General features: G+C 43.6%; 1 protein-coding gene across 1 annotated transcript in view; it reads left to right on the top strand.

Annotated features, from left to right (window-relative positions):
• SFSWAP (splicing factor SWAP) overlaps nt 1-10,011 on the top strand; it is a gene marked incomplete at its 5' end in the record, with an annotated part of 44,138 nt that extends 34,127 nt beyond the window's left edge. The window contains 4 exons of the mRNA XM_084272268.1: nt 2,349-2,474; nt 5,864-6,034; nt 6,601-6,673; nt 9,595-10,011. Of these exons, the coding sequence (XP_084128394.1) occupies nt 2,349-2,474; nt 5,864-6,034; nt 6,601-6,673; nt 9,595-9,660 (436 nt within the window). The 3' untranslated portion in view covers nt 9,661-10,011. The remainder of the gene's footprint in view (nt 1-2,348; nt 2,475-5,863; nt 6,035-6,600; nt 6,674-9,594) is intronic.
• Between the last annotated feature and the right edge of the window lie 13,517 nt (nt 10,012-23,528).

Below are 23,528 nucleotides of genomic sequence, written 5' to 3'. Positions count from 1 at the left end.
TGAGATTAAATTCACTACACTAATTATCCAGCTATAAGATTATTTATATTTGGTTGTATCAATACTGTTAAGTACATCTAAGGCATCTGGGTCTAGGTACCTTTAAAGTTTATTACCTGTAAAATTAGTCACATCTGAATGCTCTGACTCCTATCAGTTATTGAGTGCAGTAGGAAGGGCTTGTTTGGAAGTTGCTTTCTCCAGATCATTCTACAGGACATTAAGTAACCTGTAGTTCAGAGGAATGGTGCAGATAAGTATTGCCACAGCTGCATGTGTCTGTGATGCATGCAAAATCATACATTCCTTTATCTTTGTGGCTGTGCCTGTGACATGCTTCTTCCTCACAAACAGCTTCTAGCCCTTTTACAGCAGCATGACACAACTTCACCAGGACAGTATGAGTTTCTAACTACAGTAACATGAGGTGTGTTAACATGGTACAGCTTTATACTAGATGTTTCAGGTTATATACAGTATTTTGCTGAAGGTATTTCTGCTTTTTAGAGATGCAAGGAGTTAAATGAGCATAACTTGAGCTGAAAGCATTGGTCTGACATGCTGCTTTTGACTGCCTCTGACAGCAGGTGGTCATGATGCTCTGTGTATGCAGTGAGCACATTGCAAAACACTACATGCCATTTCTTTTCTGTGCTTACCCTCATGTAAAGGGAGTGATGCTGAATGAAGCTTTCTCTGTTTAAGTGAATACAAGTCTTTCAGAATTAAGAGTATACTGAGGGAAAGTCTTCTCAGGTGAATCACTCATCTTTTCAACTCCATGTCAAGCCATGTCTTCACTTAAACATCCCATATCACTTCATCTGAGCTATGTTGCTTATATTTATCTGTGATTTTACTGATTCATGGTTAATATGGAGAAGCATGACAGTGAGGCTAAAAAAACCTCAAACTTCTGTGGTACCTTGGAAAGGACAAAGAATAATCTGAGAAGATCCTTACTGTACTTGGGTGTGTTACTCCATAGAGTAAAGATGGTCCTGTATGTTATATGAGTTTGCATCAGGTAGTAACCATATTCATGGGAACTTCCAAAGCCAGCTTGATATATGCTGAGATCTGTCTTCAGTGACTTCAGGGAAATAGATATCTGGTCCTTTAGAGAAGTTTGAATACTTCCAACAACTGGGCTACATTTGAGACTGCTGGTGCAAAAGTCAAACAGTCCACTGAAGTGAACTACCCAGTGGTTGGTTTCATTATGTTTTGGGTGGCTTGTGGGTTGGGTTTTTTTGGTGGCTGTAGTTCAACCGGTGGAGAAATCACACAAAAGTAACCAGGTGTAGGTAAAATCTACTGGAGCTAATCTTTGTGTGCCACTTTGACTGTGCCTCCTGACACAGGTCAAATAACAGACATATAAGGGTCTTTAACATCATGAATCAGCACAACACCTGATTTAATCTGGCTGGGTGTTTCCTAGATCAGGTGTTAAATTCTACAGCCTGAGAAGTCTGATAAGCTTGATACTGGCTGGATGAATTTTAAAATTGTTTCAGAACAACTGCAGCACATCTTGCACTGAAAACACTGCATGTTAGGAATCTTGACAGAGCTGAGAAGGGCTTTCCATTCAACCTGCCTTTGTTCTGTGAGAGCCAGTTTAAACAATGCTCTCTGAAACCTATTGTTTCTGAGAACTTGAGGCAGTATCATCAGTGCTGAGTGGGTGCCTGTTCCCTTTGAGCTTCTTGCAGGCCGTATGAAACAATTTTAGTGGCAATTATATCAGATTGGAGACATGTTAGAAATCTGAATGTACCTTCCTATCTATAGCCTTTCACAAGAATGTGGCTAAATTTGAACTTCTGCCCAAGGACCTCTTGTAATTCAGCTGCAGAGAATACCTTTCCTCCTGCATGAGATGTGGGAGTTAAGCACAGAAAGTTGCAGTAACTTTCTTTACTCAAATGAGGTCTAGTGGGCTTTTCAACCTCTTTCTGTTTATGTACCTTTAATCTGAACTTTGCAAAGTAATTCTCTGTATACCATTTTATATCACTTGTTTATAATTTATTTTTGCATTATTAGAGTTCTAGAGGTTCTGCTTCATTTAAAAATGGTCTTTGGGGGCAAGATACATTAAAAATACTTTTAATAAACAACAGTGCAAAAACTGTATCTTCAGCAGTACTGGAGTTGAAAAGTTGTGTTCCAATAACATTAATGCAGCTGACAAGTCTTGGAGACTCAGTACTCCATGGTGGCATGAAGTAGGTCTTTGAAAGCTGTTACATTGGTGTTTGGTGACAGCACATTTCCACTGAACTAAAAGTAATGAAATAAGTAACAAAAAGCAAACTTTTGGATGTGTTTTCCCTGTTCAGGTCACGATCAAGGTCACCTAGGAGAAGGGCTCACACACCAGAGAGGAGGAGAGAGGAAAGAAGCGTCCCAACAGCTTATCGCATTAGTAACAGTCCTGGGAACAGCAGGAAACGCCCACGTTCCAAGTGAGTATACCTGGAGAAGGTTATATGCTGGCATCATTAGAGACGTTAAACATTGCCTGATGTGCTGTATAGGTTTGGGTTTTTTTTTGTTCTGCACCTATCTCCTAGCTGTAAAAGTTCATATTTTATTTGAACTTGGTATTTCATTCTTGTTGGGTCATTTTCTCCTGCTCGTCTGTGCAAGCTGTATGACCTCTGCACCAGGGTCATACCTTATTCCTACGGGTATTGATTGACATCTCATCATAACTGCACAAATATGGGGAAACTCCAGTGTAGCAGATGGTATGCTTTACATTTAGCAGTTATTTTCCTGGCGGAGGGGAATGTAGGAGTAGAGAGATGCCTTTTATGAGAGCACCTTGCACGTAGTCTCTCTGAACCTGTTAAAATGGCTTACCAGCCATTATTCCAGCTCACCACTGCCTAAGAAAACCATCTGCAAACTGGGTGCCCAGAAGGCTTTGAAATGTTTGTGTCTCTTAATGTTTTGTGGCATGTAGTATCTTCAGCATGCAAGGAAGTGAAATCTTTTCATGTTTGTATACATACACAAAGCTCAGCACATTGAAGTTACTAAACTGAGTGAACAGAATTTTTCTCCTCCTCAGTGAAGATTTAGTCTTTAACCTGTTTCTCTGAATCTCTTGTGGAATGAGAAGTAAAGAGATCGCTTCAAGCTTTATTTTAAGATTTCTATTGTTTTTAAGATAACTTTCCATCTCTTGACAGCTTCTAATTAATCGATGTGCAGTATGTATAATTGAGAACTTCATCAGTAGACTCCAACTGAATCAGTTTTCACATTCATCAGCTCGAGATAATCGAGGCTTCTGTGGAATTCAGCATGCAAATTTAGTTAAGCAGAAAAGATAGGGGAAGCTCAAATGTTTTTCCTCATATAAACACCTACAAGAATTACTTCACAGCCCTGTTTTTTAATGCAGTGTTGCTGTATCTGCTGCTTGACCATTTGGCACTTCAAGCTAGAAATTATGCTCAGGGCGATGCCATTCGAAATGGTAAATTGTGACAGTTGTGAAACAAACTGGATTGGTCTTTAAACAATATTGTCTATAAAGGTAGAAAATGTGAACTTTTGTTAGGCTTCCCAGTGGAAAATGGAACACTACATGATAAAATATGGCAGAAAGCCTTGTCTTTCAGCCCTGTGAGGACAGACACGTTCAATTTTCAATTAAAGATTTAAGTGCTATGATGGAACAGTTTACACCTTCAGTTATGGAGTAGATTCTTCACAGTGGTGTAACAGAACCAATGTTTAGGTTCAAGGTCTGTTAAAGGCTGATTAGTTTACTTGGGCTTTCTATGAGTGAGCAGTGCATGTTTGGGCTGGTAGCTGAGGGCAGGTTTCAGCTGTGCATAGCAGCAGTCAGCTGAGTGGTTACACTAAGTAGTGGGCAAGCTTTAGAATCTAGTTCTGTCAGAGGACTGAAAAATGAGAATTAATAAATACTGCAATGTTTTAAACTGACTCAGGACATTAATCTGATTTTAGCCATGATGCTCAGCAGCTAGTGTTGCTTGTGAATTTTTAGGTATGTTTCCAGAAGACAATATGGAGAAACCAGGAAGCTATGCTTGTCTTGTTTGGGATTTACTGGTTCACTGCTTGTAGAATGAGATGTACTTCAGAATAAATATAACAATTGTTTTTCCTTCTGCTTATCCTGTACCTCAGTTGTCATCACAGTCACTTTAAAAAGGGAGTCTAATGTAAATTGTGTTTTAATCTGACTGCAGTGAAATACTTTCCGCAGAGAATATGCATGGTTATTTTATGCCAGCTTTGGTACCCAGAAAAATATTTTTAAAATAAGGCTAGTTTTAGCAAATGGACCATTCTAAAAATAGAAAGTTGATTGACATGTTCATTCAACCGCTGCCGTGTTTGTTCATTATCATTTGAGATGAAAACCACTGGAAAAAGCTTACTGTAAAATACTCTTCCTGCATGATGAATGTTTGCTGAGATTTTCAAGAGTTAAGTATGAAATATGCTCACAGCTTGATTACTTTATGATGCTTTAAGAAACTAAGCAATTACAGTATACAATTAGCTAGTCAAGGAATAGCCGACTTTGTAGCTGGTGTGTTTTTGTATAGCCATGAAAATGTTAGAGGCCAGTGGAGCTGTGGGGTTTGTCTTCTGCCATTTAATGATTATTTATGCAAGGAGTGTGTAAGGAGGTTTTGCAATTTGAAGCCTTGAATGTTAAATTCTATATAAAAAAGGGATATTTCTGTGATAAATTCTAAGCATCAGAGGTGTACAGGATTTGTATGGGAATTTACTGGGCTGTAGCACAGCTGCTTTTAAAGTAGCAAATCCCTAAGAAAATCAAAATAGAGGAACCACTAATGTGATACTTAAAGATGGCTTGAAGTTTTACAGGGTAATTTAAGATGTTCTAGAAGCTTCAACAGCATTCTCCTGAATTGACTTCTAGCAGTGCATGCTAGAGAGAGATGCCTACAATGAAGTATTGCCTAACTCTAATTAAGTCATTACTCTATTAATTTAAATTACAGTATATCAATATGGGCGTGTAAATCATACAGACATAAATTCATAACCATGTATGAAGATTTTGATAGTTCCATCTCTAGTATATTACTAATTAAATTCTCTTTGAGCTCAGTATTGCATATGAGGAGGCTACTTCTGTTCCCCTTGTCTATCAATAAGGAACACATCAGGTATCTGTAAGCTTTTTGTTCCAGCTCTCACTGTTGCAAACATTTGTGTGTCTAATTTCCAAGTCATCAATGATTTTCACTTTACATGTATTGCTAGGTCTGGGTCTGTTTGAGTGGCATACAAAAGCTTGTTTATAGTTTTGAGCCTGTGGCATTATAGATTAGATCATAAGGCAAAGGGTAATTCCTTTTAAAAAGCAAACAAACCATAGATTTGCCTTGCAGATCTTTTGCATAGCTATGATTCCATGGTTGGCTCGCTTGTGAGCCAGGAAAATTGTAAGGGGTATAAACTCCTAGATTTCTCATTATATTTCAAGTGTCTGACATTGTTTAGAAGGAACTTCCCTCTAGCAAAGTTATTCTGCAAATCTCCAGTGAAAGACTTCTCCCTGTAATCCTTCAAATTCTCAAAAACTGGGCAGTAATTCCTGTGTAGCCATGAAGTGGCATTCTAGGGGAGAACCTCAGGTACTGGTAGTTGCCTAATGAAACATGTTAAAAAGAGCTTCTGAGAAAGTCTTATGCACAGCCATAGAAATGCAGTTTTGGGGTAAGGCTCTAATGCTGGATGCTTGAGAAGTATCCTCTGGAAGAGCTTGGCAGAGTGTGAAAAGTAGCTTCAACTGAGCTAGTGTAATACTGCTTCAAATGTTTTCTTCTCACAGAAGTCCCCATGAAAAGAAGAAGAAGAGGAGGTCTAGATCACGTACCAAATCCAAAGCCAGGTCTCCTTCACCATCCATGTCACCAGGCAAGCCATCCACACACAAAAATTCTGTACATTCAACTAGTGTCTCTCCTGTGGAGAGCAGGGAATCCAGCCAGGAACGCTCCAGGTAATGTGCTCCTTTCCTGTATCACTGATGTCTCTTGGCTGTGAATGTGTCTTTTGACCTAACTGATATGCTGAGGAGCTCTGTATGTGTGGAATGTGTGTGCATTAGAAGTGGAAATCACTGGGAGGACAGTGTTATTTGCATCAGTCTAATGAAGACGTTGGATCTCTTTTGCCTACTGAAGCAAACACCTCAAAGCAGAAAATTCTGCAACCTAATTCTAAGTTAGATATTGGCAACTCTCACTAAATGGAATAACTCTTTGAAGTAGAATTTTAATAGAGGGTTTTGAATTGTACTGTGTGTGCAAGATTCATAATTGCATTATTTCTACAGAATATAGAACAGTCCTGTTAAAAATTCCCAGGCTGCTGTTCAGATTTCTCTATCAGATGTAGGAGTGACTCTTCTGACTGTGATTTATCGTGGCTTCTAGTTGAATGAGAGAACTGTTGAATAACATGAGAGGCATGTACAATAAAACCCAAACTGTGATGGTTGAGTGAAATGCATTTTTAAAACATTTACTATAAATATCTAATTCCAATTGTACTTTTACTTTTTAGGGGAGTTTCTCAGGAAAAAGATGGCCAAATCTCTTCAGCAATCGTGTCTTCAGTGCAGAGTAAAATCACTCAGGTACAAATAGACAAATTCAGAGTATGTTACCTAATTAAGGGTGTTGACCATATAATTTCTTCTCTTACTACCTTGTACAATAGTCCTTCTAATGTTTGCTTGTGAGAGACAATTTTGTTGCTTCTCTAGCTACTGTCCTTTCAAGTTTAATTAACCCGCTGAAGACCAGGACAGATTCATTGCACTACAGTATATCCACTGTTAATATATCCTCCACCCTCTGCTCTGCCCTGGTCAGGCCCCACCTGGAGTATTGTATCCAAGACAGGGATCTCCTGGAGAGAGTCCAGAGGAGGGACAGAGATGCTGAAGGGCCTGGAGCATCTCCCCTGGGAGGAAAGGCTGAGGGAGCTGGGGCTGTTCAGCCTGGAGAGAAGAAGCCTGAGAGGGGATCTGATCAATGGGTATCAATAGCTGAAGGGTGGGACACAGGGGGACATGGGCAGCCTCTGCTCAGTGTCTGTGGGGACAGGACAAGGGGCGATGGCCTCAGGTTGGAGCACAGGGAGTTCCCCACCAATCTGGGGAAGAACTTCTTCCCAGTGAGGGTGAGGGAGCCCTGGGACAGGCTGCCCAGGGGGTGTGGAGTCTCCTTCTCTGGAGAGGTTCCAGCCCGGTCTGGACACTGCCCTGTGTGACCTGTCCCAGGGACTCTACTTGGGCAGGGGATTGGACCCCATGGGCTCTGGGGGTCCCTTCCAACCCCTGTGATTCTGTGATATGAAAGTCCATGTCATGCTACAGTACTGCATTAGCATGATGATACAGTACCAGTAGTAGGTATTTACCAAGAGCCCATCTCAACATGTAGTGGTGTCTTTGTGGAAGAAAGAAGGCAGATGCCTTGGCAAAGGCTGAGTTTGTAGCATTGGCAGTAGAGGGGAAATGTGTCCTCTTGCAAGCTGGAGTAAATACATGCTTTGTATTAAGCAACATCTTCAACTCGCATCAGCGAGTCACCCTTGTTGCTGTTGGTGTCTCTCAACTATTGTTGTTACGATTCTGTGGATATACTCAGGTTTGCTGTGAGTCGTAGCACACATGCCTCTGTGTGCTGTGCAACACTCTAAATGCAGTCAGCTTCCCTAATGCAGTGTTGATACCAAATCTGTCAAGATAATTCCTTTCCTTTTCTAAAAACTACACCATGATACCACTCTCTAAAATTTTTAATTTCAGGCATATTTAACGTTCTTTCAATTAAATATGACAAGTTTAGAGTAGGAAAGCTCTTAATTATGCTTTGGAAAATGTATGATCTATAATTGGAGTTGCTTTTTATCTTGTCATTTTTTTCGATGGATAGATTATTCCTTCAATAAATGAATGTTGTTCAGAGATGTAGTTTCACTAGTGATAGGGATTCATACTAGTAGACTAGAAGCTTATATACTATATTTAATCCATTTTCAATGAGGAAAACAAACTAAGAATATTCAGGAGAATAGGAAGTAGCAAGTGTAGGCACCAGAGAAAGGAAATAAGAGTATTCATCCCATAGGGCTTGTTAGGCTGGAAATTCCTGGTATGAGAAATAGGAACTACAAAGTGGAGTAAACATCCCACCCTTTAAAAACATAACCCCCTCAGCCAGAGGTAATTGGTTCCTGTATCTCTTGGGTTAAAACCTCCTTGCAGCATAGCATTTGCCAGTTTAGTATTGGTCTGCTTGCTGGAAGTGCAGCTGGAAGAGGAGGCAGGATTGCTGTATTAAAATGCAGCTCTTTGTATTTGCGAAAATACAAAAAGGAGAATGAAACTTTTGAGAATCTGCAAGGTATTTCCCAACATAGATTAGTGCAGCATCTTTTTAAGAACCCAAAGAAATGTAATTTACCTAATTATTAGTAAGATTCTTTTGCTGCCAATGTGCAGGCTGACCCTGACCAATTCAGTGTCTGCTTATTCACATCCTTCCATCTGTAAAGTGGAATAATGATGCTGAATTCCCCTATGAAATCTTTTTAGAGAGCTTCAGATGAGAAGTGCTTTAAAAGAACTAAGGACTTTAATTCATTTATATTGCATTTGTGAATAAATGTTTTTAATAACTTTAATTCATTACTGAAACCCCCTTTTAATTTTGTGATAGGTTTTTTTTCTCAACCCAATGATACCATGTGGTTTACATGAAGTTCCATTTCCTTTGGTGACGCTGTTCCCACTGCGTCCTCCTACAAGACTGAGAGCTGCTGCCTGGTTTCACAGCTCTTAATGTTTCAGTCACTGGCACGTATGATAACACTGCAGCTCTGTTAATCTCTGGTTCAGGTTTACAAAGGAAACAAAAGAAAAATGCTTCCATTATAGAGTCAAGCTCTCTCCTTTTTTTGATGATCGCAGAGTCACAGGGGTTGGAAGGAACCTCCAGAGCTCATCAGTTTCAACCCCCTGCCAAAGCAGGGTCCCTAGGACAGGGCACACAGGTCGGTGTCCAGACAGGGCTGGAATCTCTCAGGGAAGGAGACTCCACACCCCCCAGGGCAGCCTGTCCCAGGGTTCCCTCACCCTCACTGGGAAGAAGTTCTTCCCCAGATTGGTGTGGAACTCCCTGTGCTCCAACTTGAGCCCATCGCCTCTTGTCCTGTCCCCACAGACACTGAAAAGGGGCTGGACATTTCCCCCTGTGTGCCATACTTAAGATATTGATAAACATTAATAAGGTCCCCCCTTAGTCTTCTTTTCTCCAGGCTGAACAACCCCAGCTCACTCAGCTGTGCAGTGGAGCATAAGCCACCCTTTCATGCAGGTTTTTGCAATCACATGCTCTGCCTCTGTTCAAAGGACAGACATATGCAGGCCTGGAGGTTGGTGGCCCTGCCTGTTGCAGGGGGCTTGGAGCTCTTATGATCCTTGGGGTCCCTTCCAGCCCAGACCATTCTATGATTCTGTCTGATCATTCTGCTTTCTATTTTCTACAGGATCTTATGGCCAAAGTGAGAGCAATGCTTGCAGCTTCCAAAAACTTACAAACTAGTGCCTCCTGAGATCTGCTGAACTGACCATCAAGAAATTGTGTGGAAAAGAACAATATTCAGATAAACTGCCTCATCTCCAGTGTACAGCTGAGCTTTTAGCTCACTTGGTTCACAACTCGTCTAATGTTACCCGAACTCGAGGAGCTAAAACTTCCCCTTCTGTACAGAAGCGTCTCCTTGAAATTTCATTCAACTTTTTCAGCCAGAATCTCTTTGGAAAGTTTTTTGGTTTTGTAAATTGATTTTTTTGACTAATTCTTCAGTAACATTTTATGATCAGCAGCCTATATGTGTATATTTGTAAATACCATGTTTCTGTGAAGTATTACACAATAATAAAGGAGGAAACATCTTTCATTAGCTAGAGTTTTTGTGGACTCCTTCATTGTTTGCAGTTGACTTCGGTTACAAATTCATTTTTCTTTAGTACTTTCTGCTTTTTAAAATAATTTGTCTAAGCTGCCTGAGCACCTTAACCTCAGGAATACTTTTTATACCTTCCTTGGCAGAAAATGAGGTAAGAAGAGTGCCTGTTTGCTTGGATGTTAGTAGTGGACTTGTTTTGAACAAGGGATGTGTGCAGAAAAATCTCTGAGCCTCCAGTGAAGGAACTGACCCTTTAAAGGCAATAACTGAAGTCAGTAGCCCTTTGTCTCAGTGTGCCTTGTTCTTTCTAGTTAGCTAAGGAAAAGAGTGCATTGCTTTGGCCATTTAATAAGCATAGTTTACAGAAATCCAGCATGATTCTGGTTTAACATCTTCCATATGGTTGAGAAAGATGCTTATTAACCTGTATTTTACTGACATGTGCCAGTTAACACTTTCAGAAAGCCCCTGGCCTCATTAGAATTGCACATTTGTTAATTATACATTCACAGTGTACACTGAGGTTAACTTTTTGACTGAATTCTGAGTACAAGAAGGCATGTGTGAATTTTCCCCCAAGCCTGCTTTAACTGAAGTTTAGTTGGTGTATTCAGAAGGTGCCCTTATTAGCTGCTCTCTGATTTTAGAAGGAGTGGAACCAGGGCTTTTAATGACCACTGAGAAACTCGGTGATCTGTAATCACAAAGATTGGGGCTGTAGTGACTCATGTCATAATTGTCTCAAATTTTATAGAGAGTAGGTGGAGGTTGGAGATGGATTAGAGAAATTAATGTGGTGAAGTTTGCACTTACTCACAGACTAGTTGGTAAGTTAAGTTGGCTACATAAAACTTGCACAGATTAGTAACTCCAATGCAAAATCATCTTGTTCCAAGATGGGGGGGGACAGGAGGTGGTGTGGGGAGGAACAACCCATTGATCCAGTTCAGACTTGGAGTAACGTGATGGTGAAAATGATAGTTGTTACAGCACTTGGCTGGTACTCACTTGGCACAAGAGAACAATATTTAAACCACTGGAAACAATCAGGTTCCTCTTCAATTTTTGGCCAGTAACACTTGTAAGAATTTACACTCCTCTAAACAATACAAAATGCTGTGTCTGATGGAGAGACATCTCCTTGTGCACATAAATTGTGATGGAACAGAGCCACTGACACCGTAACGCGGGATCATGGTACCCACCATTCACCTAATTATTTCAAACTTACATTTAATGTTTTGATAAGGACAAAAATAACCTTCAACCACTGTGAGATAACATTTTCCCTGTGTGAGCTGATGAAACAGTACTAGTAAAGCCAGATAAAAAAGGACATAAAGTAAAATTCATAGGCAGCTGTTGTCGATTGCTGTGCGACGTTAAATTTACAGCAGCTTCATTTCTCCCTCATAAATGGAGTTAAAAGTCTCACCATGGTTAAATAATTGGCAGCTTGAATGCCAGTTGTTTGTCATTTAATAGGAAAAAAAGCCCAACTCTTTGATAAAATAGACTGGGCAGCTTGTTTTGCTGCTGCTTTGCAGATTTATTCTCTTTGGGAAGGTTGTTGCTTTAATGACTTCTTAAAATATTTCCCCTCCCTGTGAGCAAGCCTTTTTTTGTTGTTGTTTCTGTTGTTCTTTGTGGATTTTTGGGGGTTCAGATTTTTTTGGTTTTGGTTCAGTTTTTGTTGCTTATTCCCTGTTGTGGTATGAAGTGAGATGGAGTGTTTAGCTCCGGGAAAATTTAGATTAAACTGCATTTTTATACACTCTTTATTGTTTACTGGGTTTGTTTGCATTTAGCACTCTCATGGGTAGTTGTATTCTCCAGAATTTAAAAAGTACTAGTGTTTTTATTGTGTTATTTTTTCTCTTTCCAACCAGAAAGGACGTTTTCACCACATTAAAGGGGCTTGAACTGCTTTACCAGTATAATTCCTTTGGATGTGTTCACATTTAGAGATGGATGCTGCTTTTTTTGCTCTGCCTTCACAGGCTCTGGCTGGGGTGTAATTGCTTGTACATACAGCGTGAAGCTTGTGCTACAATCAGTACAATCCCTGGTGTCTGACCAATATCAGGGAGCTCTCGAAAGAACTTCAAACTCCCAAATTTTTCAAACATCTCTTTTTCCAGGTATGGATTTTCAGTGCTACCCCTAGAAGAGACCCTGTTACAGGGTCCTGCCTGAGAATCTGAGGCCACTGGCAGCAGGTTTGGGGTCTGCAGAGGCTCCATCTCACACCCCACCTCCCATCCATGAGAACTGTAGGTAACTCCATGTAACGCAGGCACCCAGGGGGCTGAAGAGGCTCTGCATCTCCTGGCTGTACAGCCAGGGTCTGGGTCCTGATGGGAAAGGTGTGAGGCTGCTACAACTGGGAGAGTTTTAGTGAGAGGGAGGTGGGCTTTGGGTACTCATGAGGATCTCACTGTGGTAGCTCTGGGCTGTCAGCAACTAGTTGTAATTTTTCAAATTCCTTAGTTTAATGGACACAATAAAAGATGAGATTGTTTTGGTTTAAATTTGGTCAGAGTTTAAGCAACTCTTTAGCTGTAGGTACTTCTAATCGTTTCCTCTGCATGCATGTAAAACCCAGAAGGACATAGAGGGCCAAGGCTGTCTTTCCCCAGCACTTGGTCTGTAAGGTGCTAGTCAGTCTTTCCTTCTTGTCTTAGGAGTTCCAGGGCAGAGTTTTGAAGACTTTTGTTCTTTAATTCTCTGTTTATACAAAGAAAAAGTAATAATAATTGTCTGTAATCATGCAGAGTTGCCTCCTCTCAAAAAAACATCCCAATTTCCACAGAAATACAGTAGGAGCTGCTCAAGAAGTACCAGTGTTTTCACTGTGGAGATTAACATTCTACTGAGATAGCAAAAAGAGACTTAAACTTTGTTCTGAACCCCTAAAGCATTTGCAGATGGGTATTTGTAGGTGTTACAGACACTCCCTCAGTGATGGATGGCTGTTATGAAACAGAGCTAATAGGACAGAGGCATTGCTACAGCAAAGTAGTGTGCAGCCATAAGTTCTCCACTTGTCTCTGTCAGATGGAAGTGAAGGAGTTAAGTGTTGGGTGCTCATGCACATCTGTCCTCCAGTCCCTGATAGGGTTTCCTTCAGAGCCTGTTTTAGTACAGCCAGCCTGATGAATGGCTTCTATGTCATCAGCTTTGCCCAACCTGCCCGTTTTCATGGTTGAAGAGATGGATTAAAGATGCTCTAGTTTTAATTAATTAGTGTGTTCAGTAGCTATTTGGCTCTTCAGACAGCTGATGGGTAACCTGTTAATGATAAGAAAGGTTATAATCATTTGGCCATCTCTGTTATCTGCTGTTTGGTTTTCCACAGGAGAACAAACCTTGCTTCCCTTGCAGGGCAGCTGATGTCAAGCTGAGGTAATGGTTTGGCATTGAGCAATTCGGCTCTGTCAGGAAGCTGACAGGCACTGAGATGTATCTGTGGTCTCTGGGCATTGATCAGGATTTCACATCTATTGTCACTTGTCACTCTTTGTATCCCAACATTGTGTTTGACACCAATTATTCTGGAGCACACCCATTCTCACCCGTGAGCCTCGTGCATTAGAAGCAATCAGAACCACACTCTCAGTTTCTCAATAGGGCATCACATGACAACATTCAGAATTCACGTTTACTTGGATTTAAGGCAATGCCTGTTATCTTTTGTGAAGACATTTTATTGGGAAATCCTATTTAATTAAATTTCTACTTTAAAAAAGGCATTTATCATCTATTCCTCTTCTTGCACCCTACCCAGCAACTAATTAGGTGAAGCAAAGAAGTAAAAGACCTGTGGACTGAGGTTAGTAAAAGTGCTAAAGCATCATCTTTACTAATTTTTATTTTGCTTCATGATCTGAAAGCATGAAAAGCCTTGGACTGATCTAACATCCTTATTTTCATATCTTAGTTTAACTGGGCTATAACTCTGTAAAAACCTGTGTGAATTCCTCAGTGCAGTTGCAAACTCAGTGTTGGGATTTTTTTTTCTGTTGTGATTTAAATATGAACATGTTTTGGATATTTTGTTTTGCTGTTGTTTGATCCTTGCAGCACCCAAGTTGTAGTTCAGTTAAATGTTACATACTAAAGGAAAGATTTTATTGGAGAAGTTGGTTGGAAACTAATACCTGCCCACATGTCAATTAGGTTTCAGTCTTGCTAGTGGCCAGCTGGTGTGGTATTGCTTCTGTCATTCTGGTTGAATCATTGAAGGGTTCTTGATAATTGAATATGGAAATAATGTCTTTGATTTTTGCCTTAATTTTCCCTGCTCTGGATTACAGAGGAAGTGAACGTATGTATGGGACACAGGGGGCCATGGTCAGCCTCTGCTCAGTGTCTGTGGGGACAGGACAAGGGGCGATGGACTCAAGTTGGAGCACAGGGAGTTCCCCCCCAATCTGGGGAAGAACTTCTTCCCAGTGAGGGTGAGGGAGCCCTGGGACAGGCTGCCCAGGGGCTGTGGAGTCTCCTTCTCTGGAGAGATCCCAGATCTGTCTGGACACCGACCCGTGTGGCCTTGAACACCCCCAGGGATGGGGCACCCACCCCCTCCCTGGGCAGCCTGTTCCAGCCCCTCACCACTCTCTCTGCAAAGAACTTCTCCCTAATAACTAATTCAAACCTTCCCTCCTCCAGCTTCACTCCATCCCCCTTGTCCTGCCATTATCTACCCTTTTACCAAGCTGATTCCCCTCCTGTTCCTCTGCTCTCTTCAGGGACTGGAAGGCTGCAATGGGGTCTCTTTAGGCTGAGTATTAAACTGTTGATCTCTAAATAGAAAGTGTGACGACTTCTTGATGGTATTTGACAGTGTTCTAAATACAGCTGCCTGGTAGGGAGAGAGAAATCCCAGTTGCAAGACTGCAGAAGGGTAGATGCCAACTTCCCCAGACAACCTAGAGTGGCAGGTAGGATATGTTACTTCAGTGAAACCAATGTAATTTAGGGAACCAAGCTTTTCCTCGTCCTTTTCCTTGTAAAATAAGTTCTGAGTATGTATTCTTCCAGGGAGAAGTCCCATATATGCTCATGTTTCCTCTATGAAATAAAATCAGAGGTTCTAGTTAAAATGCAGTGTAAAGATGTTTATCTGCAGCTATATTTATTAGGATATGGTAGCCTTGGTGATTGTAGGACTGACCATTAAATTATTGCTCCTGCTTGTAATAACAGCTTTTTCCCTTCCAAAATGCCAAAGCTTGAAAAAAAAAATCTGTGCTCAAGAGACAGGTCAGAGTGTTGGATGTCACAAGGAAGGAAACAAAAGTCACTTTTAATTTTTTCTCCTCCTTTCTGAAGCTCTAATAACCTAATTCATGTTCTAAGGAAAGAAATGGAAAGGAAAAATTAATTTTGTGAGGACTGATGAGAAGATGAGTATTTTTCCACTGTGAGTCTCAAGTGTGAGAGGATATTTCAGCCTTAAGCTATTGAGACAATCAAAGTATACTGTCCATGGACTTCAAGTGCCCTGGGTTATGCAGTGAAGACTATAAATCACCAAGGACAGTGATTGAGAAAACAGTGGGATGGGTGAAGCCTGTCTCACAATGCCATTATTACAGTCCATTTTCAGTAAGCTGCCTGTGCTGTGAGAGAAGATAGAAAGCTGTATGACCTTGACCTCATCTACAAACCTTCTCCCAGTGAATACTCAACACAGTGAAAAGGCAACTACTCCAGATGTGTGTTTCTAGCAGGAAACCTCTTATTCTTGCAAACCCCCAGCACAGCTACAGGCTGGGCAGAGAATGTGTTGAGAGCATCCCTGAGGAGGAGGACTGGGGACTGTTGGCAGATGGGAAGCTCAATGTGAGCTGGCAGTGAGCACTTGCAGCCCAGAAAGTCAACAGTATCCTGGGCTGCATCAAAAGCAGCAAGTCAGGGAAGGTGGTTTTGCACCTCTGTTCTGTTCTGGTGAGACCCCACCTGCAGTACTGTGTCCAGCTCTGGGATCCTCAGTACAAGAAAGACACAAAGCTGCTGAAGCAAGTCCAGAAGAGGCCACAAAAGATGGATCAGAGGGCTGGAGCACCTCTCCTGGGAAGACAGCCTGAGAGAGTTGGGCTTGTTCAGCCTGGAGAAGAGAAGGCTCTGGGGAGACCTTAAAACATTCTTTCAGGGCCTGACAGGGCTACAGGAAAGCTGGAGAGGGGCTGGTTACAGGGGCAGGGGGTGACAGGGCTAAGGGGATACCTTTAAACTGAGAGCAGATATTGGGAAGAAATTTACAGTGAGGGTGATGATGCCCTGGCACAGGGTGCCCAGAGAAGCTGTGGCTGCCCCTGGATCCCTGGCAGTGATCAAGGCCAGGTTGGATGGGGCTTTGGGCACCCTGGGCTAGTGGAGGGTGTCCCTGCCCATGGCAGTGGGGTGGAACTAGATGGGCTTTGAGGCCCCTTCCACCCCAAACCATTCTATGATTCCCTTGGATTTGTATGGTAAAATATTTGGGATTTAAGTGTGATGGTGTAATTGTGACAGACAGGAACAGGGGCTCTTTTAGATGCCCCAATCTATTGTTTTATATTCCCAGAAAAAAACATTTCATGCATTTGCATAATAAGAAGCCAGCAGCTTACTCAGTTGGATCAGGAATTGTGAAAGCCTTTGAGTCTGTAAGTTAATCGTTTCCTCAGAATTGCCATTGGGAAGAGAGAATAGATGGTCACTACTCCTTTGTGCAGGTCCTTCATCTGTTTGGGTTCACACTGTCCCCCTGAGTTGTGCTGCAGTTTATCAGGGGGTAGATATTTCCAGCTCCTTTGTGTTCCTTCTGCCAGTGCCCTGAACACAGCAATAGACCTTAATGGTCCTGACCAGCCTCACATGGGACCTTCCCCCACAGCCTCTGAGGGGACACTGCCTTTCAGCTCAGCACCATCACACTCTGCTTAGCCAGCTGTAGGTCTGTGCATCTCCAGGGCCATCGCAGCTGTGCCTGCACCTGATTATGGACCTTGCTGACCTGTACCTTGCCCCACCAGCTGATTTCCTTGCTTGACCTCAGAGCTGCCTTGTCACCACATGTCTGTCCAGCAGTCTGCACTCTGGGCTGATCCTTGCTGCTCTCTGTGGGCCCACGCTGCTCGCTTGGGTACCAGGGGTGTGCCTGGGCTGGTGAGGCCCCTGCCCTGCTACCTGCACATCATGCTGAGCTCCCAGCACCCAGCCTTCATGGAGCAGCTGGCCCTCACTGCTCCCTGCCTCTCCAGCTCACTGGCTGTTGCCACTGTCCAGTGAGGGTATGGAATCTCCATCCCTGGAGATGGTCAAAACCTGACAGCACCGTGATCCTGGGCACCCTGCTCATCCTGCTTTGAGCCAAGGGCTGGAATGAGATGATCTCCAGAGGTCTCTGTTAACCTCAGCTATGCTGTGGTTCATGTTTGTTAATGCTCCAAAACTGGTTATCTGAGTCAGGATGGAAATGACTGGGTGTGCATCCCCTCTGCTGTATTCTGTGTCTGGAACAGTTTTGCAGAGGTGCATTAAGCAAAGGTGAATGCCCCAAAAGACTGAAAAAAGCCAGCACACTAAAGTGTCTTTTACTGAGCTCCTTCCCCTCCATAAAAGATACATTTAGAAGTATGAAGTAAGCTGGGAGACCTCGTAGCTGAACACTGGCAGCTCCATAATCCCATTAAAACACTCCCTGAGCCCACACATCCCACTGCCAACAACTCCCTCCCAGCTCAACCTTTGTACATCACGGAACCGTTTGTCTTCAGCTGCCTCTTCTGTTGGTGCTTCTGGAACGGACGTCAGCTTGTCTGACGTCTTGGAATCAGGAAGTGGTAGGGACTGACAGCCTCAAGCTGTCACTGCACACCCAGACATCGAGCTGTGGATCCATTAGTCCTGCAGAAGGAGCGTGTTACATTCCCGCTGTTTGTAATCTCCCTTTGGAGCCAGCATTGGCTAATGACTTTAATGGGATCATGCTTGGCAAGAATGAAACACATCTGTCATCCTTCCCCTAAGCTATTTTTGGTTTTAGGGCATTGTAGGTAAGGGGACAGAGTGGACAAAGAGCGATATGAGATGTTGTATTTAAGAGAATACTGTAAAAATGGGTGAGCTGTGCTGGCAAAGCTGCTGGCGTCCCTCCTGGGTTTCTGGACTGGCAGAGAGGCATCTGCTGAGGTCTGACAACCTCGTGACTTTGATGACACTGGGATGGCTTTTGGAGCATGGGTATGAGAAGTGGGGTGGAAAAGTTGTTGTTCTCATACCGTGACAGTGCAAATGTGCTGGGTTTTAAGGCCAGTGCAACTTTGCCCACAAATGAAGTCTCAGATCTTTAGAGGCAGAAGCAACGCTGTGTTTCCTTCCCAGGATGACCAGTGCTTTAGGTGGAGCTGGGAACACCGAGCAGGGCACAGTCACACCACCTGCTTTACAGAAACAACCCAGCTACCAGCCTTCAAAGGCATCCAGCTTCCTTCCTCCTCCTGACAATCCTCCAAGCCACAGCAGAAGTGATGATTCAGGAAGACTGGGAGTGAGTATGCTTTCTGGATCATCTGAGGTGGCTTTTCTGTAGAGGGTGAACAGGCTGGATGCTGTTGTGTAAGCAGGGGGTTGGTTTAATTGTGCCTCTGAAGCAATAAGCAGTTCCTGTGGGCATGTGGGTGACATCTCACAGAGAGGCAGAAGCTGCTATTGAGGATGTGCATGGGTGAGAGGCCTCTGCTCCACGGACTGGCTGCTCATCAGGAGGCAGGGGAGTACTCTGATTCCCCAGCTGCTCGGTTGACAGAGTCATGGTCTTGCTGCCCACAGTGTGCTGAAGTTTGTACTGCTGGAGGCACTCTGAAACCTCACTGAAAGTTGGGCTTGGTGTCTGGAGAACTTCTCTGTATTTTCTTGTGATAATGCAAAGAGCATGAGTGTGATGGTCTTGCTTCAGTCACAAGCAGACACAAGGTGTCAACCATTCTGTAAGAATAATCTTTGCCTTTATACCTTAAGAATAGGCAGATACAGTAGATACTTCTATTTATCCTTAAATAATGGTTATGTGGGAAGTTTCCTTCCATTCATGACCTGTCTGCATGGAAAGACAGAAGAGATGTATGTTAAATATCAGTTAAAATAGTGTGCTGAGTTAAGAATTAATTCAGATGGGTGTCCCAGGGTGCATGTGGAGACTTCTAAGGCTCAGGCAAATATGGCTTAGACTCCACAGCAGGCATCATTTAGTAAGTCAGACCATAGATAAAGTTGAACTAAGTAGGATGATGTCCGGTTCCAGCTGCAGTTCTACTCCACTACTGGGGCCTCTTTCTTTTTTTTCTTTATATTGTAAGAGGAAGGTCAGTGTCTAACAATAGAAGACAGAGTTCTGTATCCCATTGTGCTTGGCTCTGACTTACTGATGTTCTCTCTCACTTGGGAGTGAAGAAGGGGAGCGATACTGTGATTTAGTGATCTCACAGGTTTCAGAACTAACTTGTGAAACACTGAGCTGTAAGAAAGTGCCAGCTTGGCTGAGACATCTGAGCAGCAACACGTGATTTGCAATGGATTGAAAGGTCAAACCAAGCCTTTATGTACACTGAACGTGTACAACTCGTGGTAGGGGCATGGGTAAGATCCCACCTGGGGAGATGTCTCCCCACTGCCAAAGCCCAGAGTGTTCAGAGTGCTCAGTAGCTGTGGGTGAAGGCAATGCACTCGACTGCTATTTTCCATGCTTCCAAGCTCTCCCTCCCTGTTTCACCTTGCTGGAGATCTGGAGAACATCTTGTGAAGCCTAAAACTAATGACAAATTTGGGCAGCCATCAATTGATTTGATCCTCTCAGGGAAACACTTTTCCAGCCCCTTGAAACACTAGCAACCAACTATCCCCTCCAATTTATTGTTCTGTTTGTGAGCAGATCTCCACTGGATGAAAGCACCTCGTCCCCAGACACTTACAGGCACTTTTTCCCTTGTACATGCTTTCTGCTTGGCTAGCAACTCACTTGTGAGCGGGCCAGCTTCATCCTTGGGCCTCTTGAAACCCCTGTCTTGTGCCAGAAGTCACTGAACTCTCTTAGGAGAGAAAGCAAGGAGCTGTCACCCAACAGTGACACCGTAGAGCAGTCCCCCGTGCTGAGATTTTTGTGTTCCTAATGATGAGTGCCTCAAAGGTCAGCTCTAAGTCTGAGCTTGACAGCCCATTGAAAACCCATTTTTTTTCAAGGTCTCTCATCTCAACACTGGAACTTTGGAGACAAAGTTTTACAGCTTTTAGCCCTTTGCCAGTAATGAGTTTTACACCTTAATAAAAGCTCCAGCAAAGTGGGATCTATCTGCAATTTCTTTAAAGTCACTGAAGAGCCACTGACTTCATTCAGGCATTGTCAGCAGCACAAAAGCAGCTTCTTAACAGTCTTCTGTAAATGAACTGTTACCTTAAGAAACAGTTTCCCATTACTAGTTCTTATGTAGCTAGTTTTTCTATCCACAGCACAGAGTTTACGTTCAACTGAAACCTTCTTTGCCCCAGTACAAAAAGCTTTCAATGCTGTTTTTATTGCCCAAACAGAAATTAGCAGTAGGGAGGTTCCACTGAACCTCCCCAAAAATGCATGTGCTTTGCAGGATAGGCTGCTGGTAAAAAGCCTTCCAAACCCTTCTGTTGTTCACAGCACAGGGGCTGGGGCTCTGAATGATGACACGTCAACCACGCTTGCTTTCCTCCACCTTCTAAGAGGGGTATTTCTGACCTCTCTGAAAACTGTTCCAGACCAGCACTCATCAGGTCCAATGATGCTGCGTTATAGAATCATAGAATCATAGAACCATAGAATGGCATGGGTTGGAAGGGACCCCAAGGGTCACAGAGCTCCAACCCCCCTGCCACAGGCAGGGACACCAACCTCCAGCCCTGGAGCTACACAAGGTTGCCCAGGGCCCCATCCAACCTGGCCTTGAACACCCCCAGGGATGGGGCACCCACCCCCTCTCTGGGCAGCCCCTTCCAGCCCCTCACCGCTCTCTCTGCAAAGAACTTCCCCCTAATATCTAACTTAACCCTTCCTTCCTTTAGCTTCACTCCATCCCCCTTGTCCTGCCAGTCTCTGCCCTTTTAACAAGCTGATTCCCCTCCTGTTTCTCTGCTCCCTTCAGGCACTGGGAGGCTGCAATGAGGTCCCCCTGTTATGTAGGTAGGTGGCTATTTGCTGGGATGGAGCTGTGATCCAGGTTATGTACCTGGGTTTGCTAGGCATGGCTTCAGACAGTGGCAGGATGAGGGGGATGTATTCCATATTTAACAGCCAAAGCAGTATGAAAATACCAGTGAAGACATACCAGTTGATAATGGGGTCGCTCACTGCATTGCCAGGGAGGAAGGGACACAGTGTCCTGTGTCCCGCTGGCCAGGGGTGTTACAAGAGAGCTTGCTCCTGCTAGCAGCACTACTCAAGCTTGTCTGCTGCTTCACGCTGGTACTGGGCTCTTACTTGACTGATGGGACAAATAACTTCAGGACTGAAGCAAAAGATTCAGGAGACACTAATTCTTTTAAGAGGGGGGGAGGGAGAGGTAAGAGTTAAACCTTAAAATACTTAAGCCTGGTTTGAATGGGTGGCTGTAACCACAGCTATCTGCAAACTTGTTTTTATGAAGAGAATAAACCACTGTCACTGCAGTGTAAAAATGTTCCTTTCAGAAGAGTCAGCAGCCTGTAAATGGAGACCAAGTCGGCATCACGACCGACAAATCCAATTGCATGGGGTTTATTCTCCCAACTGTTGATGGCAGGAAATAACAAGGGGAAAAAGCCGTAAACAGAGCTGTGCTGAAACACTGAATCACCAAATCTAACTTTTCTCTTAATTGGACTGTCTGGAGGATGAGCCTTTGCAGCGCCTAGAAGTACCCATGAAAACTTAAAAGGGAGAAAAGGAATACATTACAGCAGCTAATTTGTAGCACGGTGCCAGTCTGCCCTTTCCATACTCCCTATCAACAGCAATCATAACAGGCTAATTCCTGGCTGTAACGTGTTCTTTGTTATTTGTACATCTGAAGCTCAGGGCACGCTGCAGCGAGTGGGGAACGGGGAGAGGGGCTGGTGCTATCAGAGGAAGTAATCACCTCATTCCCTCCGAGCAGTGCTGGAAGTTGTGCTGCAAAAATACCCTCACCAGAGGGAAAAGCTCTCAGCTGCCACGTGAAGAGCAGAGGAATTTGCCTTTCCTATTTCATATTTTAAATGATATTGCTTAGAGGTTTAATAACCAAATCTGGTGAGAAAGAGGAGCTCTGGATTTCAGGCACCCCTATTACCAACCTGTGTTGATAGCAAATACTCAGGAGCTTTCCTGGGGGGATGCCTGGGTAAGGGAGCTGGTGTTCCTGCCTGTGGGCTCGAGGCACTCACTGCTGCTTTAGGACTTGGAGGTTCCTGCAAACACTTCCCCTTACTCCCAGTGGGGCTGTAGGCTGGGCTGTTGGCTGTGTGTTCAGCTGTCATAGAATCACAGAATCACAGGGGTTGGAAGGGACCTCGAGAGCTCATCAGGTCCAACCCCCTGCCCAAGCAGGGTCCCTAGGACAGGGCACACATGTCGGTGTCCAGACAGGTTTTGAATATCTCCAGAGAAGGAGACTCCACAACCTCCCTGGGTAGCCTGTCCCAGTGCTCTGTTACCCAAGAGACACCCATCTGTGTCCTTCAATCTGCATCCTGCACCCCACTGAAGACAGAGGACCATTAAAGGTCCGAGAACTCTGCGTGTCCTCACAGGAGTGCTGCTCTGGGCTGGAAGGTGTTTGCATCACAGAGCTATGGGCAGCAACAGGGGTGCACTCACTGCAACTAAAGACATGAAGAAGGGATGTTCAGTGGTGTCCTGTCACCCCTCTGTTGGCTGCTACAGAATTTAGAAGTCTTTCAGGGTTTGAGTTAAAGCAACAAAATAAGAAGTAAGGAAAGAATCCTGCTGCAGCCAAGCTCTAACCCAAACCCAGCAGGACATGGCTCTGCTGTCCCTGGGTGCTGCTGCCCAGAGGTCTGCAGGAAGCGGCTTTAAACATCTGCATTACAGCTCCAGTTTTAATTTATATTCATTACTGGTTTTATCTGTGCACAATTTAGCCCAGCATTGTGAATGTTATTAACTCTTGGCGTTAATTGTCAGGATTTGTACAAGAATATTGCTGTTTGACTAATTAGAGTCTGGCCAAGTGCACAGCATCAGGCCTTGGGGCTCTTCTGCTAATTGTGCTGAGCTGTTAATTTGCTGGGATAAATATTATCAAAAGGCTTCAATAATTAACATCTCTTCATGAATTGTGCCCATCACCTGTCCCCATCTGTCTCCAGACCGGGATGCTGAAGCGTTTTACCCTGTGGCAGCACATTATCATGCCAAGCAGGGCAGCCCAAAGGGGGGAAAGGGAAGCTCCAGGTTTTGCCTCTCCAGACAGAAGGCAGAACCACGGTGAGGTCAGAGCACCAGGCTGGCTCTTGGTGGA

Source organism: Gallinula chloropus, assembly GCF_964237585.1.
Source record: "Gallinula chloropus genome assembly, chromosome: 17".
Classification (NCBI taxonomy): domain Eukaryota; kingdom Metazoa; phylum Chordata; class Aves; order Gruiformes; family Rallidae; genus Gallinula; species Gallinula chloropus.
The sequence above is the reverse complement of the archived record's forward strand: the minus strand, read 5'-3'. Positions and strand labels throughout refer to the sequence as shown.